Source organism: Coregonus lavaretus, assembly GCF_964263955.1.
Source record: "Coregonus lavaretus genome assembly, chromosome: 23".
NCBI lineage: Eukaryota > Metazoa > Chordata > Actinopteri > Salmoniformes > Salmonidae > Coregonus > Coregonus lavaretus.
Window position 1 is genome coordinate 10,122,804 of NC_140010.1, and position 16,355 is coordinate 10,139,158.

Here is a 16,355-nt window from a genome sequence, read left to right on the forward strand (position 1 = left end):
TCTCTTTCTCTCACACACACCTGAAAACTATTCAATCAACAAGAATGCATCCATTCATACAATTCCAAAAGCATGCTTCCGTCGCTCCTATTCCTTTATTTTCCTTCCTAAATTTGTGCTACCTTGAGTTGCAGATATTCAATGAGAGGCTACTTCAGACATATACCTCGTCAACTATATACCGAGAGGTAACATACAATTGAATGTGTATTCTACAAACTCAGTCCCTTGGAACTGACCCGAAAATCCACCTAGTGACTTCCCAGGATTTGTGGCCCATCTAATGATCGCCTCATTTGAGGGCTTCCGTAGATCAGCGACGTCCTAATTAGTATAAATTTTTCCTTAGTTCCTTGTCTTATTCCTTTATTTGATTCCTTTTCCCTTTAATTTTATTCAAGCCAAATTTCCCTGGGCCCAGTGTTATCAATTCCTTTTTTTCCTTTGATCCTGTATTATATACACACTCCCCCCTGTTTGCTTTGTTTCCAACGCAAACAAAATGCAGAAAATTAGAACGGAATCTCATCACACAGCAATAACAGCACAGCTCACACAGGTTGTTCACGGTGCATCCCCCCAACGCACACACAGCTACACGAACTGACCAGCGCCCAAAGTTGTGAGAAAGCTCACCCTTATCTGCCGGACTCTGGAGCGAGAGTCAGCTCGGAGCCCATGATGTAACGTTGAAACAGACGCAACACGTCCCAATTTCTGTGGTGGCCGAACAACGATGCTGCAATGCTGTGTTGATAAGAAATCTGCTGACACTGTACTTGATTATAACTTTTATTATATCAAAGATTTCAGCATCAATTTACAGACTTCTGCAGAATCTGGAGAGCAACAAACCCAATCTCAAATATGATCGCTCTCCCCGTCCCTTTGTTCAAACATGGTATATATCCTATGTAACATAAGATGTCGTGTTTTGAATAGACCAATCCCTGGCCTCCACATATCCCAATGTCCACTGTTTTAGGGGGCCCCTATAGTAATACTTTCCAGATGTTTCAGCAAAGCAAAGTAGAGTTCATTTAACCAACAATATGAAAACCTCAGCCAAAGCTATAAATGTTCAGACACTACAAAACCGTTTATAAACCCTTTACCAATGAAACCTTATTGTAAAGTGTTACCGATTAATGAATGTAGTCTTTTTACAGAGCCAATTTAATCCTTGCCTAATTCATTGATTAATTTCTTCTTGGCCTGTCTTTCAGATGAAGGCTACCTCAAGCAAATGGACACTACCAATTCTATTAAAAATACTTTTCACAGACACTCCTCATGTATAGTTTGTGTGGCTAACACTTCAGCTCCACTATAAGCGTCCCGTGCATCATGTCAATATGACATTCTACCTTCAACACGGAGAGCAGAGGGGACCAGAGGGGAAGAGCATCTTTATTCTATTTTCCCCTACTGTACTGTACCATATTTATAGATTATGCGTAAGTACAATAGCTTTGGTTCAATTTTTAACAAGTACTATCAAATTGTTGCTAGTGGTTATACTAAATGATCCTCTAAATTACACATGCTGCTTTTCTTTACATTGTGAACATAGTCAATGTGGCTAGCTAGCTACAGTTTCTGCTAGCTAGTAGCTTATTGACTTCATAGATCTTAGTAAAATAACCAGCGGTGTCTAGTGGAGGCCATTTGTAACTTTATTTCTCATTATTTCAATTCACAAGATAGAATGAACATAAGCATCAGCCGTCAAATTGAACCTCTGCGATTCTTGAGCTTGGATGCGAGTGCAACACGGCCAGCATAGCAGCTTTCATTGATTTCAAAGGAAGCATCCCCTCAACGACTTATGTCTGACGGCAACGCCGGACGCCCAATGGCTGTAGTGTAGAAGGGCAGTTAGGCTGTGTTTACACAGGCAGCCCAATTCTGTTATTTTGACCAATCACATCAGCTCTGAAAAAGATCAGAATTGGACTACTTGTCTAAACTCAGCCTTACTAATTTGTCTCATCCAAGTAATGGCTTCATCTCTAAACTCAAAGTATTTGGCTCCCTCTGCTGGCACTACATAGTACTGCTCCAAAACCCATGGACGCAATTTTCATAGTGGGCCAAATCCTAATCTCACACCAAAAAAATAAAGGAGTTCCTGATGCAGAAGTCAGGTTAGGGTGGTTTTGTTTGTCCCCAAGAGAGTGCATCATCAGTTTGGTTCCTTTGGTAAAAATCAATTTTTATTGATCGTTTAATTATATGGATTTTTAGAAAATATACTTATTTCAGTCCTGTAAAATGTAATTAAAACAGATTAAAACAAACTGCCATCATGTTCCATTGATAAACTACTAGATTACTGTAATATGATAAACAATACACGTCATCGTCTCAATCTTCACTTATCATACGCCATAGGAAAAACATCCTTACAACATCATATTCATCATAACCTTATTGTAAATAAAAACATGAAGTTACCTGTTACCATGTAATGACTTAGTAATAACAATGGTTAGTGTAGTTTGTTCACTTATTGAATATTTACATAATACTGGTTTAGAATAAATACCAACTCATTCTTACAGTAGCAGTGTCACAAATTGTCAATGACAGAAAGACCAGGGAGAATGAGAAATATGATCAAAGATGTTTGTACAACAAGAAGTGCAAGAAATAACAGGGCATGAGAATACCAGAGCGCCCTCAGACACCAGTGTGTGTGTTTCCTCTGTAAAGGAATGAAAGCAAGTGCAACTGAGTATGAAAGGAAAAAAGCAGAGCATACATGCATGTTCAGCCAATATGAGAGAAATGACTACTGTATATGAGGATAACGACAGTTGGGTCTATGGTGACCAAGTTCCTAACTTCCCTTCTCTATCTATCTCTCTTCACTCTCCTCATCTCCCGACAGTTGTCCTGAACATTGTCTTTGCCTCCTGTCGGTTGTTGTCATGACGTCTCACCGGTGCCGGGATCTGGACTTTCAGGACCTAGACAGAGTTGAATGTCAGGGTCCTTGTTTGGCCTCATTTAATCTGCCATTAAAGGGATAATTCAACATTTTGGCAAATAAGCGTTTTTTTTTCTACTTAGCTGCTCCTGTAGACTTCCAATCATTGCGCTAACGTTAGTTAGCAATGGCTCCAGAAATGACCTTTAACTTTCTTCATCTGACTCTGGGTAAGTAGAAAAAAGGGCTCAATTGCCAAAATGTCAACATTTTAGTCATTTAGCAAACGTTCTTATCCAGAGCGATTTACAGGAGCTATTAGGGTTAAGTGCCTTGCTCAAGGGGCACAGACAGATTTTTCTCCTAGTCAGTTCGGAGATTTGAACCAGCGACCTTACGGTTACTTGCCGAACACTCTTAACCGCTAGGTTATCTGCAGCCAACTATCCCTTTAAGAATTAGAAAGAGCACCTCTCACCCATCTCCCCAAACACTCATCCTGTCTGGGATTTTCCAGCTAGATTTTAATGGCCCAGTGTCAAGGACACAGTCAACAAGATGTTAATGGCCCAGTGTTTTCTGACCATGTGACACAGTGGGTTAGGGTAAGACTGTCATGACTGTCAACATGCCAATGTCAGGTCAATTCTCTTTCACCACTGACTCATGAAAAGAAGGCTTTGAACAGGCTCGCACACACACGCACACAAACGCAAAACAAACTACAGTATGAACATTCAGACATGCACATACAGTATGGCACAGAGCATGGTCCAGAGATACAGATACATACACCCAGTCCTGGGGTCCAGAGATCTGTTTCTGTTCTGGGGGAGTCTGGGTTTTTTCACAGGGGATTCGCGATCTGAGATCCCCCTCTCCAGATCGTTGGGACTGTCCCGTTCCATGCCTGAAGGAAAATGATATGAGACACACACACAGGGCCACACAGATGGTGACTGGGTCACAAAGGGGCAGGTTGCAGGAATGTAGCAGTCATGATAAACATCCTAAGAGATCTACTGGAATGTCCATGGCAGAGGGATGGACCGAGTATATAATAGAGACTATGAGACAGCATTCAATGACTGAAATAGCAAGAAAAGAAATGCATTAAATCAGAAATCTGAATTGAAAAGATATCGTAAAACAAGCACATGCATGCAGACATCTATAGAGACAAACCTGTATGTACAGACGTACAGCACACATTCACACATGCAGTGAACCCGCTCACACACACACACACACACACACTCACACACATACCTGTGTCACATGAGTTTGCTTTCCTGTTGCGATGTGCCTTCAGTGGATAACCATTTGTTCCTCCCTCATCTGATTGAATTTTCAAAATGTCAACCTTAGCCATCGCCATCATCAACAACATTTTCATAGCCATGAATGATTTGTTGGTCAGGAAAGGAACCAATTATCATTACAATTAATAATAATTTCTTAAAACCATCTTCAATGATATTTCATCACAGTGATACCTTGACAACCAGCAGGATAGGAAGATTCAAACACCGGCTTGGTAGACGCAGGTGGCACAGGAGGCAGGGTTTTCTCATTGGCTCTTTCCTCAGGTGGAGTGACAGCAGGCGGTGTCTTTGGAGAAGTATTATTTTTACCAGGCTGTGGAGAGAGATTGCATACAGTTAGAGACTGAGACACAGATACAGACTACCGTACACAAACAACGATACAAGAAATTAGAGGACACACGCACACCCACCTTTTCAGGAATGGGAGGACGCTGTCCTTCTGCCCCTCTGTCTTTCTGCACATCCTGACGTCTCCTTCCAGTCTTCTCCTCTTCTACCCCGTCTCCATCTATCCATCCTACATCATCTGTTGATTTCTCTTAAAAGGAAGAAAGTGTGAAACAGAAGTTCAATTGTAATTTTGGGTGTGCTCCAGCTCCAGCTTTTTATTAGACAATTGTAATTTTGTAACAACTCTACGTCCATGGCACATGCAGCACCCAGAGCTATGAAAGCGTCTAGATATTTATGTTGCAGTACCGGAGCTCCCCTGCAGATGTCTCTGTCTCATGCTGGCCAGACTGGGTTTGCTGCTCTGAGAAAGGGGTTCTGGTTTCTGTCCACAGGGGGCGCCCTCCTGCCTGTCCAACGAGACTGTCCCCGTTGTCCCTCTGTCCACCTCCTCCTGTGTGTCTGTCTGAGCGCTGGGCATCGACAGGTCCTGACTGACTAGATCTGTCTGTCTGTCAGGCAGTCTGTCAGGCAGTCTGTCAGTCAGAGAAGTGGAGGACATTGCATGTCCATTGGCACGGGTCTCTGTCTGGGTGTCTGATGCAATCGGTCTGTCAGTGTCTCTGTCCACTGGTCTGGTCTCAAAGCTACTGTCTGAGTCCTTGTCTTCTGCTCCGATACAACTGTACACCATGCTGACCAGGTCTGAAGGCTGGAAGGTGGGAGAGAGAAGGAGAGAGAGAGAGAAAATTGTAAGGCTTACACTGTGTCGTATGCAATAGATTACATAGAAAGTAAAAGCATACATGCTGTACTATGACATCTTATGATAATGAGTGGGATAGACCAGGAGATGACTAGTCAGGTCAAGTAGTCATGTAAAACTCTTGGCCCTATTCATGAGCTAGGGACAGACCTACAGTGGTACGTTCCTACCTGTCTCTGTGTGAGACAGTGGGGGCTGGCCCCCCTCATCCCAGGCAGTGGTACGCTCTGGATGGGCCTGAGGGACGGCATCATCCTCCCATTGGCCCCCACCTCAATGATGGCCTCCACCTTCCCAGGATCCTTAGGGTGCTGAATCATAGAGTACACATTCTCTGAGCCACTACTGAGAGAGAGAGAGAGAGAGAGAGAGAGAGAGAGAGAGAGAGAGAGAGAGAGAGAGAAAGTCAGTTACAATTATGTCAGCAAGTTTGAGAGTCTTATTATAAAAATTATCAGTTTAAAAAAAAATAGTTGTTGGTAACAATTAATGAACCATTTATAACAAGGACCTGTAACCATATTTGAATCAATAAAATGTGTGCATGACTTTTCATGACTCCCTCCGTACTCCGTTTCCTGATTGGAGATGGTGGAGTTGCGATTTTTGCGGAACCCGGAGAAGATTGACAGCACACTGCGTCTCTTCTTCCTCCTCAGGGACTGAGCTTGATGAAGTGATGACAGCTGACTGGTGGGGAAAGATAAAGATATGGGATCGGGTCAGTGAGAGCGCCAGCGAGAGCGCTAGTGTGTGTGTGTGTGTGTGTGTGTATCGTGAGGAAATCCTACCTGTCAATCAGGACTCTCTTGGTGTAGAAATCAGGCAGTCCATCCTCCAGCAGGTTGACTCCTCCGTTCTCTGAACAGTGCTGAGAGGACAGAGATAACAGGCTTACAATACAACCAAACACACACACACACACACACGACAGCCACCAACACAATGTTTCGGTCTCACTGAAACTACTGCAGTGCTGACACAGCCAATTATCATTTACAATGACTGGCTGTAGGACTATTCCTTATATAGAGGACTACTTTTGACTAGGGCCCATAAGCCTCTGGGTCAAAAGAAGTGCAATATTTAGAAAAAAGGGTGCCATTGGGATGCAGCTGAGGAATCTGACAGCCTGCCAATAGAGAGATCTTCTATTCAGAGCTCAACATGATTCCTCATTACCAGCTCACTAACTTGGTTTGTACCGATTTAGAAATGCTTCTAACTACTAAACAAAACAAAGACAAACGTTGCCTCAGTGCATTGCAGATTGGAGAATGTCATAAACAATGCAACAGATTCACAGTCATAAAGGAACTTATTTTTGGAATGCCACTGTCATGAAAAAAAACAGGATGACAAATTTGAGAATAAAAGGAAAGTGGATTTTAACTGAGGTAAATAGACAATAATGTAAACCCTGTTTGACTCAGATGCTAGGTCCAGCATTCACCCCTCGCCCATACCCCCTAGGCACTTGTGAAGATATGAGAAGGTTGGACAGGTATTGCATAAACGATATGGTGGAAAGTCCTAGAGGTTGCTATGAGCCAAAAAGGGACTCACTGTGTCCAGAGGGACTTGTCCTCGGCTGTGCCTTCGAGGGGGCCGCGGCCTGGCGTTCGTCACGTGGCGCAGTGGTGCACCATGGGTAGGCAGTGTGGATAGACACTCCCATGATGCTGAGCGGGACAGGGGGGCAGAATGAGACAGGGCTGAGGGAGGAGGGGAGGAGGTGGGATCATCACCCAGACCTGAGAGAGGGAAAGAGAGTTGGGTCAAATCAAATTGTATTTGTCTCATGCGCCGAATACAACAGGTGTAGACTTAACCGTGAAATGCTTACGTACGAGCCTTTTCCCAACAATGCATAGTTAAAAAGTACGAAAAATGTACGAAATAAAAAAGGAAATAGTAACACAATAAAATAACAATAGCGAGGCTATATACAAGGAGTACCAGTACCGAGTCAATGTGCAGGGGTACGAGGTAGTTGAGGTAATATTTTCATGTATGTAGGGGTAAAAGTGACTAGGCAATCAGGATAGATAATAAACAGAGTATCAGCAGCGTATGTGAAGGGTGTGAAAGTGTGTGTGTGTCAATATACATGTATGTGTGTTTTGTGTGTGTGAGCGTATGTAATGTGAGTAAATAGTCGGGGTAGCGACTGTTCAGCAGTATTGTGACTTGGGGGTAGAAGCTGTTCAGGAGCCTTTTTGTCCCAGACTTGGTGCTCCGGTACCGCTTGCAATGCACTAGCAGAGAGAACAGTCTAAGACTTGGGTGGCTGGAGTCTTTGACAATTTTTAGGGCCTTCCTCTGACACCACCTGGTATAGAGGTCCTGGGTGGCACGCACTATTCTCTGTAGCACCTTGTAGTCGGATAACAAGCAGTTGCTATACCAAGCGGTGATGCAGCCAGTCAAGATGCTTTCAATGGTAGACCCGTACAATCCTTTCAGCCTCCTGAGGGGGACGAGGCGTTTTCATGCCCTCTTCACAACTGTGTTGGTTCGTTTGGACCATGATAGGTCCTTAGTGATGTGGACACCGAGGAACTTGAAGCGCTCGACCCGCTCCACTACAGCCCTGTCGATGTGAATGGGGGGCATGCTCGGCCCTTCCGTTTTCTGTAGTCTACGATCAGTTCCTTTCTCTTGCTGACGTTGAGGGAGAGGCTGCCAGGTCTCTGACCTCTTCCCTATAGGCTGTCTCATCGTTGTCGGTGATCAAGCTTACCACCGTTTTATCGTCGCCAAACTTAATGATGGTGTTGGAGTTGTGTGCGGCCACGCAGTTGTGGGTGAACAGGGAGTACAGAAGGGGACTAAGCACGCACCCCTGAGGGGCCCCCATGTTGAGGGCCAGCGTGTGTTGTTGTCTACCCTCACCACCTGGGGTTGGCCCGTTAGGAAGTCCAGGATCCAGTTGCAGAGGGAGGTGTTCAGTCCCAGGATCCTTAGCTTAGTGATGAGCTTGGAGGGCACTATGGTGTTGAATGCTGAGCTGTAGTCAATGAACAGCATTCTCACGTAGGTGTTACTTTTGTCCAGGTGGGAAAGGGCAGTGTGGAGTGCAATATAGATTTCGTCATCTGTGGATCTGTTGGGGCGGTATGCGAATTGGAGTGGGTCCAGTGTGTCTGGGATGATGGTGTTGATGGGAGCCATGACCAGCCTTTTAAAGCATTTCATGGCTACAGATGTGAGTGCTACGAGGCTGTAGTCATTTAGACAGGTTACCTTGGCATTCTTGGGCACAGGGACTATGGTGGTCTGCTTGAAACCTGTAGGTATTACAGACTGGATCAGGGAGAGGTTGAAAATGTCAGTGAAGACACATGCCAGCTGGTCAGCGCACGCTCTGAGTAGGCATCCTGGTAATTCGTCTGGCCCCGCGGCTTTGTTAATGTTAACCTGTTTAAAGGTCTTACTGACATCGGCTATGGAGTGCGTGATCACAGTCGTCCGGAACGGCTGGTGCTCCCATGCAAGATTCGGTGTTGCTTGCCTCGAAGCGAGCATAGAATTGCATTTAGCTCATCTGGTAGGCTTGCGTCACTCGGCAGCCTGCGGCTGGGTTTCCCTTTGTAATTTGTGATAGTTTGCAAGTGAAGTAGGATTCTATCGTAGTCCTGTTTTGACGCTTTTCTTGTTTGATGGTTCGTCGGATGGCGTATAAGGATTTATTATAAGCGTACGAATGAGTGTCCGCTCCTTCAAAGCGGCAGCTCCAGCCTTTAGTTCAGTACGGATGTTGCCTGTAATCCATGGCTTCTGGTTGAGATATGTACGTATGGTCACTGAGGGGACGACGTCATCGATGCACTTACTAATGAAGCCGGTGACTGATGTGGTAAACTCCTCAATACCATCGGATGAATCCCGGAACATATTCCAGTCTGTGCTAGCGAAACAGTCCTGTAGCTTAGCATCCGTGTCGTCGGACCACTTCCATATTGAGCGAGTCACTGGTACTTCCTGTTTGAGTTTTTGCTTGTAAGCAGGAATCAGAAGGATATAGTTATGGTCATATTTGCCAAATGGAGGGCGAGGGAGAGCTTTGTATGTATCTCTGTGTGTGGAGTAAAAGTGATTTTTTGCCTCTAGTTGCACAAGTGACATTCAGGTAGAAATTAGGTGCAACGGATTTCAGATTTCCTGCATTAAAATCACCGACCACTAGGAGCGCCGCCTCTGGGCATTTTCTTGTTTGCTTATGGCCCTATACAGCTGGTTCAGTGCGGTCTTAGTGGCAGCATCAGTTTGTGATGGTAAATAGACCGTTACAAAAAATATAGATAAACTCTCTTGATAAATAGTATGGTCTACAGCTTATCATGAGGTATTCTAACTCGGGTGAGCAGAACCTCAAGACTTCCTTAATATTAGAGATTAGAGACAAACCACCACCCTTGAGTTTGCCCGACGCTGCCGTTCTGTCCTGCCAATGTATAGAAAAAACTGCTAGATTTATATTTTCCATGTCCTTGTTCAGATACGTCTCGGAGAAACATAGTATATTACAGTTCTTCAGATCATGTTGATAGGATAGTCTCGAATGGAGCTCGTCCAGTTTATTCTCTGGTGATTGCACGTTCACCAATAGAACAGAGGGTAGAAGCGGTTTATCCATTGATTTAGTTAATCAGGTGAGCTTACTCAGTCTGGTGGACACTGGCCGAATCCTTCGGGTTCTGGCGCTGCGCTTCTTGATGGCAATAGTGTCCTAGTAAGACACAGAAAGGAAAGGCAACGTGATAGAGCAATGGAAAAATGCACTCATACACGTACAACCACCCACACACTTACGATGTTCATGCCCAGACCTTCCTCATCAGGGAAGTCCAGTGAGTCTGTGATTCTGATGGTGTGTCTGCCTGTTCCTCCATCATCCCAACGCTTCACCTGGGACACCTGACGAAGCTGAGAAAACAAAGCCATCTACTTGTTAAGACTACATGAACTGGTGTGAGAAAAAGAGTAGACAAAACTGAGACTGCACTAAGTCACTGTTATAGATACATTTGCATAATTCTCAGCCAGATAAAGACTCTCAGAGACACAGATGGAGAGAGATAGTGTGTGTGTTAGTACCAGGGTTTTGTGAGTGGTGTAGAGCTCCTGAAGGATCTGATCCACTATGGAGTTGGTCAGATAGGAGACCACAGACAGCTTCACCTCCCTGAGAGAGAGAGAGAGAGAGAGAGAGAGAGAGAGAGAGAGAATATTCTTCCTTCAAATTCCTTCTTCTTTAGTCTAGACACTTTTCATCCCCTCTTGCTTTTTTTCCCTCCCACACTTACTCCAGGGCTCTGTTGATGTCCTGTGCTGCTCTTTCCATCAGGGCGGTGCGGATGGTGGAGCGAGGGATGGAGACGCGTTCTGAGATGGAGGAGAGCGGAGGGTTGAGTCTCTCTGCTGCAGAGGAGGACATGGGACACAGCTCCTGACACAGAGACACCATGGAGTCCACTATCACCTGGGAATAAAAGGAAGTCAGTCAATATAGCAATCAATGTGTTAGTCCCTCATTCAATAAGTCCTGTCTCTGATAAGAATCACAGTACCCGTATTTCCTTATCAGCAACCTTGACCAGATTTCCTGGAAGAGAATGCATCTATCCATCTACAGTATCTGTTTCTGAATTAATTCATCATAGTCCAACTCCAACCATGCAGGGGGAGAGGAGTGTTGAGTAGTCTACCTGTAGTTCCTTATCAGCAGCCTTGGTCAGCTCTCCTGCCAGAAAGTCCAATTTCTGTCTGACAGGCCCGTCCACTGAGAGAACATGAACCAGTTCACACAGAGACGGGTATAGCTGAGAAGGAGAGAGAGGAGCTTAGAATATATAAACACACACACACAGTATAGCTGAGAGAGAGTGGTTTATAATACACACTAACACACATACTTACCGCACGGGAGTTTCTGGCCTCCTTCAGGACCTGTCTGGCAGCCTGCAGCTCCTTTCCTTCCTCTAAGCCTCGGAGAACACACACCTGCTGGTGCACACGCACACACAGCCGCTCCATCACCTGACACACACACATACACACTTCCATCAGTCTGTGGAGTTTTGCCTCAAAGATTGTCTTCTCGTAAAGATCACAGTGCACACAGTATTTGTACCTGTTCAGCAGTGCTGGTCACCAGGCCCTGGTGTAGACGCAGAGCCTGTTTCTGAGAGAACCTCTGGGTCTGGTTGTTCCTCAGCAGAGCACGCTGGATCTGACAGACAGAGGGAGATGAAAGACGAAGTGTGAAAGAGAGAAGAAATGGTTTTACAAAGTAAAATGAACAGAGGAGAAATAAGAACATATGAGAGATGGATATGAGACATAAGCTGTTGACAACAGTCATGATGTCATGGTGTGATTAGGTCATGGGGTGATATCACACCCCCAGGTGACCAACCTTGGTCAGTGCTTGGTCAATCTTCTCAGGTGCGCTTCGGTATGCCTGTGTGACATCACTGAGGGGGATGGGCATGTACTGCAGGGTGAAGTTACTGTAAAGAGAGAGTGAGAAAGGGATAAAAGAAGAATCATTAAAAATCCATACCTTTGATATGAATAATTACAGCTACCTTGCCTTTAACTAGTACAGAATGGAAAAGCTTGAGGCAGTAGTGGATATCGCTCTAATATATTGGCCTCTTTATGTGAATCCTTGTCACTAGAACTCACACAGGCAGCCCTGCCGCACAAACAGATCAGAGTGCTGATGAAATGCTGTGCAATGACAAACACTTGACTGCAAGGCAAGCTCAAAGATACATCTGTCTTTGGAATTTTATGACAGTCTCTCGTGTTCAAGTTTGTTTGAGTGAGTGGAAGAGAGGGTCTGTGTGTCTGTGTCTTACTGTTCCAGGGCCCGAGCCACATCTTGGAATCCTGTAGCCGTTGTGTTATTGCGATCCCACGTCACACTCCTTAGTAGGATCAAATGGGGACAGAATTAGATCAATAATTGACTTAAGAACTACGTCTACACGACACCCGTCAAATTACAAATTCAGAATTGCAAAACATGAATAACCTTAGAAGTGCTAATACGTGTGTTCACTACAGAGTGTACTGCACAGCCATAACACAAACCGTCTCATTACATTATCACTGCATTACCTACAGCATAGCAACTGTATAATGAGCTCCCCCATCTCCCTCCCTCCCCCTCTCTTACCTGAGTGTAGCATTGATTTGCAGGGCTTTGCTGAGCATCTTAGCTCCCGCATCCTCCAGGCTGTTCCCGCTCAGGTCCACCTTGCGCAGGCAAGCATTGCTTCCCAGAGCATTCACCAGCACTGTGCCCCGAGAGCGCAGGCGCGAGTCAGCCAGAGAGAGGGACTGCAGGGCCTGAGAAAAGAGGGATGGATAGAGGGATGGAGAAAAGGAGAGAGGGAGAGCGAGAAGGGGCAAGAGAGGTTAATGGCCTAGGCTCTCAAAGTGAAGGATGTGTGTATGTACAATAACAGTCAAAAGTTTGGAGACACCTACTCATTCAAGGATTTTTCTTTCTTTTTACTATTTTTTACATTATATATATATATATATATATATATATAAATATAATAGTGAAGAAAGGTGTGCCTTCTTAAAAGTTAATTTGTGGAATTTCTTTCCTTAATGCATTTGATCCAATCAGTTGTGTTGTGACAAGGTAGGGGGGGTACACAGAAGATAGCCCTATTTGGTAAAAGACCAAGTCCATATTATGGCAAGAACAGCTCAAATAAGCAAAGAGAAACGACAGTCCATCATTACTTTAAGACATGAAGGTCAGTCAATACGGAAAATATCAAGAACTTTTAAAGTTTCTTCAAGTGCAGTCGCAAAAACCATCAAGCACTATGATGAAACTGGCTCTCATGAGGATTGCCACAGGAATGGAAGACCCAGAGTTACCTCTGCTGCAGAGGATAAGTTCTTTAGAGAGTTACCAGCCTCAGAAATGGCAGCCCAAATAAATGCTTCACAGAGTTCAAGTAACTGACACATCTCAACATCAACTGTTTAGAGGAGACTGTGTGAATCAGGCCTTCATGGTCAAATTGCTGCAAAGAAACCACTACTAAAAGGACACCAATAAGAAGAAGAGGCTTGCTTGGGCCAAGAAACACGAGCAATGGACATTAGACCGGTAGAAATGTGTCCTTTGGTCTGGAGTCCAAATTGGAGATTTTTGTTTCCAACCGCTGTGTCTTTGTGAGATGTGGTGTGGGTGAACGGATGATCTCCGCATGTGTATTTCCCACCGTAAAGCATGGAGGTGGAAGTGTTATGGTGTGGGGGTGCTTTGCTGGTGACACTGTCTGTGATTTATTTAGAATTCAAGGCACACTTAACCAGCATGGCTACCATACGATACGCCATCCCTTCTGGTTTGGGCTTAGTGGGACAATCATTTTTTTTTCAACAGGACAATGACCCAACACACCTCCAGGCTGTGTAAGGGCTATTTTACCAAGAAGGAGAGTGAGGGAGTGCTGCATCAGATGACCTGGCCTCCACAATCCCCCAACCTCAACCCAATTGAGATGGTTTGGGATGAGTCGGCCCGAAGTGAAGGAAAAGCAGCCAACAAGTGCTCAGCATATGTGGGAACTCCTTCAAGACTGTTGGAAAAGCATTCCAGGTGAGGCTGGTTGAGAGAATGCCAAGCGTGTGCAAAGCTGTTATCAAGGCAAAGGGTGGCTATTTGAAGAATCTCAAAGAAAAAAATATTTTGGATTTGGTTACTACATGATTCCATGTGTTATTTCATCGTTTTTATGTCTTCACTACTGTTCCACAATGTAGAAAATAGTAAAAATAAAGAAAAACCCTTGAATGGGTAGGTGTGTCCAAACTTTTGACTGGTACTGTATGTATGTGTGAGTGCGTGAGGCGCGGGTTGACTCAAATAACCGTGGGGACTGCGGGTTATCTGCAGGGCGGTCGGGTTTAGGGTCATGAAATAGTGTGTATGAATGGAGGTGGCGGGTTGAATAAAGAGAAAACAACCACTAAAAAAAATCCATGAATGTATAATTCTTGTGCAATAACGTGCATTCGGAAAGTATTCAGACCCCTTTACTTTTTCCACATTTTGTTACGTTACAGCCTTATTCTAAAAATCATTAAATTGATTTCCTCAATCTACACACAATACCACATAATGACAGAGAAAACAGGTGTTTAGACATTTCTGCAAATGTTTTAAAAATAAAAAACCAAAATACCTTAAGTATTCAGACCCTTTGCTATGAGACTCGAAATTGAGCGCAGGTGCATCCTGTTTCCATTGATCATCCAAAAAATGTCTGCTGCATTGAAGGTCCCCAAGAACACAGTGGCCTCCATCATTTTTAAATGGAAGAAGTTTGGAACCACCAAGACTCTTCCGAGAGCTGGCCGCCTGGCAAAACTGAGCAATTGGGGGAGAAGGGCCTTGGTCAGGGAGGTGACCAAGAACCCGATGGTCACTCTGACAGAGCTCCAGAGTTCCTCCGTGGAGATGAGAAAACCTTCCAGAAGGACAACCATCTCTGCAGCACTCCACCAATCAGGCCTTTATGGTAGAGTATCCAGACGGAAGCCACTCCTCAGTAAAAGGCACATGACAGCCTGCTTGGAGTTTGCCAAAAGGCACCTATAGACTCAGACCATGAGAAACAAGTTTCTCTGGTCTGATGAAACCAAGATGGAACTCTTTGGCCTGAATGCCAAGCATCACATCTGGAGGAAACCTGGCATAATCTCTAAGGTGAAGCATGGTGGTGGCAGCATCATGCTGTGGGGATGTTGCTCAGCGGCAGGGACTGGGAGAATAGTCAGGATCGAGGGAAAGATGAACAGAGCAAAGTACAGAGAAATCCTTTATGAAAACCTGTTCCTGAGAGCTCAGGACCTCAGACTGGGGTGAAGGTTCACCTTACAACAGGACAACGACCCTAAGCACACAGCCAAGACGACGCAGGAGTGGCTTCGGGACAAGTCTCTGAATGTCCTTGAGTGGCCCAGCCAGAGCCCGGACTTGAACCCGATCGAACATCTTTGGAGAGACCTGAAAATAGCTTTGCAGCGACGCTCCCCATCCAACCTGACAGAGCTTGAGAGGATCTGCAGAGAAGAATGGGAGAAACTCCACAAATACAGGTGTGCCAAGCTTGTAGCGTCATACCCAAGAAGACTCAAGGCTGTAATTGCTGCCAAAGGTTCTTCAACAAAGTACTAAGTAAAGGGTCTGAATACTTATGTAAATGTTATATTTCCTTTTTTTGGGAACTTGGGCTGAAAAAGTTAACGTTGAGACAAAATTAAATGAATTTACAGTGAGGGAAAAAAGTATTTGATCCCCTGTTAATTTTGTACGTTTGCCCACTGACAAAGACATAAATCAGTCTATAATTTTAATGATAGGTTTATTTGAACAGTGAGAGACAGAATAACAACAAAAAAATCCAGAAAAACGCATGTCAAAAATGTTATAAATTGATTTGCATTTTAAATGAGGGAAATAAGTATTTGACCCCTCTGCAAAACATGACTTAGTACTTGGTGGCAAAACCCTTGTTGGCAATCACAGAGGTCAGACGTTTCTTGTAGTTGGCCACCAGGTTTGCACACATCTCAGGATGGATTTTGTCCCACTCCTCTTTGCAGATCTTCTCCAAGTCATTAAGGTTTCGAGGCTGACGTTTGGCAACTCGAACCTTCAGCTCCCTCCACAGATTTTCTATGGGATTAAGGTCTGGAGACTGGCTAGGCCACTCCAGGACCTTAATGTGCTTCTTCTTGAGCCACTCCTTTGTTGCCTTGGCCGTGTGTTTTGGGTCATTGTCATGCTGGAATACCCATCCACAACCCATTTTCAATGCCCTGGCTGAGGGAAGGAGGTTCTCACCCAAGATTTGACGGTACATGTCCCCGTCCATCGTCCCTTTGATGCGGT

The 16,355-nt window shown here is 44.7% G+C and overlaps 1 protein-coding gene across 1 annotated transcript in view; it reads right to left on the minus strand.

Moving 5' to 3' along the window:
• Nucleotides 1-2,253: 2,253 nt before the first annotated feature.
• Nucleotides 2,254-16,355, minus strand: part of carmil3 (capping protein regulator and myosin 1 linker 3) — a gene marked incomplete at its 5' end in the record, with an annotated part of 52,237 nt that continues 38,135 nt past the window's right edge. The window contains 20 exons of the mRNA XM_084188313.1: nucleotides 2,254-2,972; nucleotides 3,726-3,842; nucleotides 4,202-4,270; nucleotides 4,429-4,570; nucleotides 4,671-4,798; nucleotides 4,960-5,362; nucleotides 5,587-5,761; nucleotides 5,987-6,106; nucleotides 6,208-6,287; nucleotides 6,983-7,170; nucleotides 10,082-10,148; nucleotides 10,232-10,345; nucleotides 10,517-10,604; nucleotides 10,726-10,901; nucleotides 11,128-11,241; nucleotides 11,339-11,458; nucleotides 11,553-11,651; nucleotides 11,838-11,931; nucleotides 12,286-12,354; nucleotides 12,606-12,778. Coding sequence (XP_084044439.1) covers nucleotides 2,932-2,972; nucleotides 3,726-3,842; nucleotides 4,202-4,270; nucleotides 4,429-4,570; nucleotides 4,671-4,798; nucleotides 4,960-5,362; nucleotides 5,587-5,761; nucleotides 5,987-6,106; nucleotides 6,208-6,287; nucleotides 6,983-7,170; nucleotides 10,082-10,148; nucleotides 10,232-10,345; nucleotides 10,517-10,604; nucleotides 10,726-10,901; nucleotides 11,128-11,241; nucleotides 11,339-11,458; nucleotides 11,553-11,651; nucleotides 11,838-11,931; nucleotides 12,286-12,354; nucleotides 12,606-12,778 — 2,577 coding nt within the window. The 3' untranslated portion in view covers nucleotides 2,254-2,931. The remainder of the gene's footprint in view (nucleotides 2,973-3,725; nucleotides 3,843-4,201; nucleotides 4,271-4,428; nucleotides 4,571-4,670; nucleotides 4,799-4,959; nucleotides 5,363-5,586; nucleotides 5,762-5,986; nucleotides 6,107-6,207; nucleotides 6,288-6,982; nucleotides 7,171-10,081; nucleotides 10,149-10,231; nucleotides 10,346-10,516; nucleotides 10,605-10,725; nucleotides 10,902-11,127; nucleotides 11,242-11,338; nucleotides 11,459-11,552; nucleotides 11,652-11,837; nucleotides 11,932-12,285; nucleotides 12,355-12,605; nucleotides 12,779-16,355) is intronic.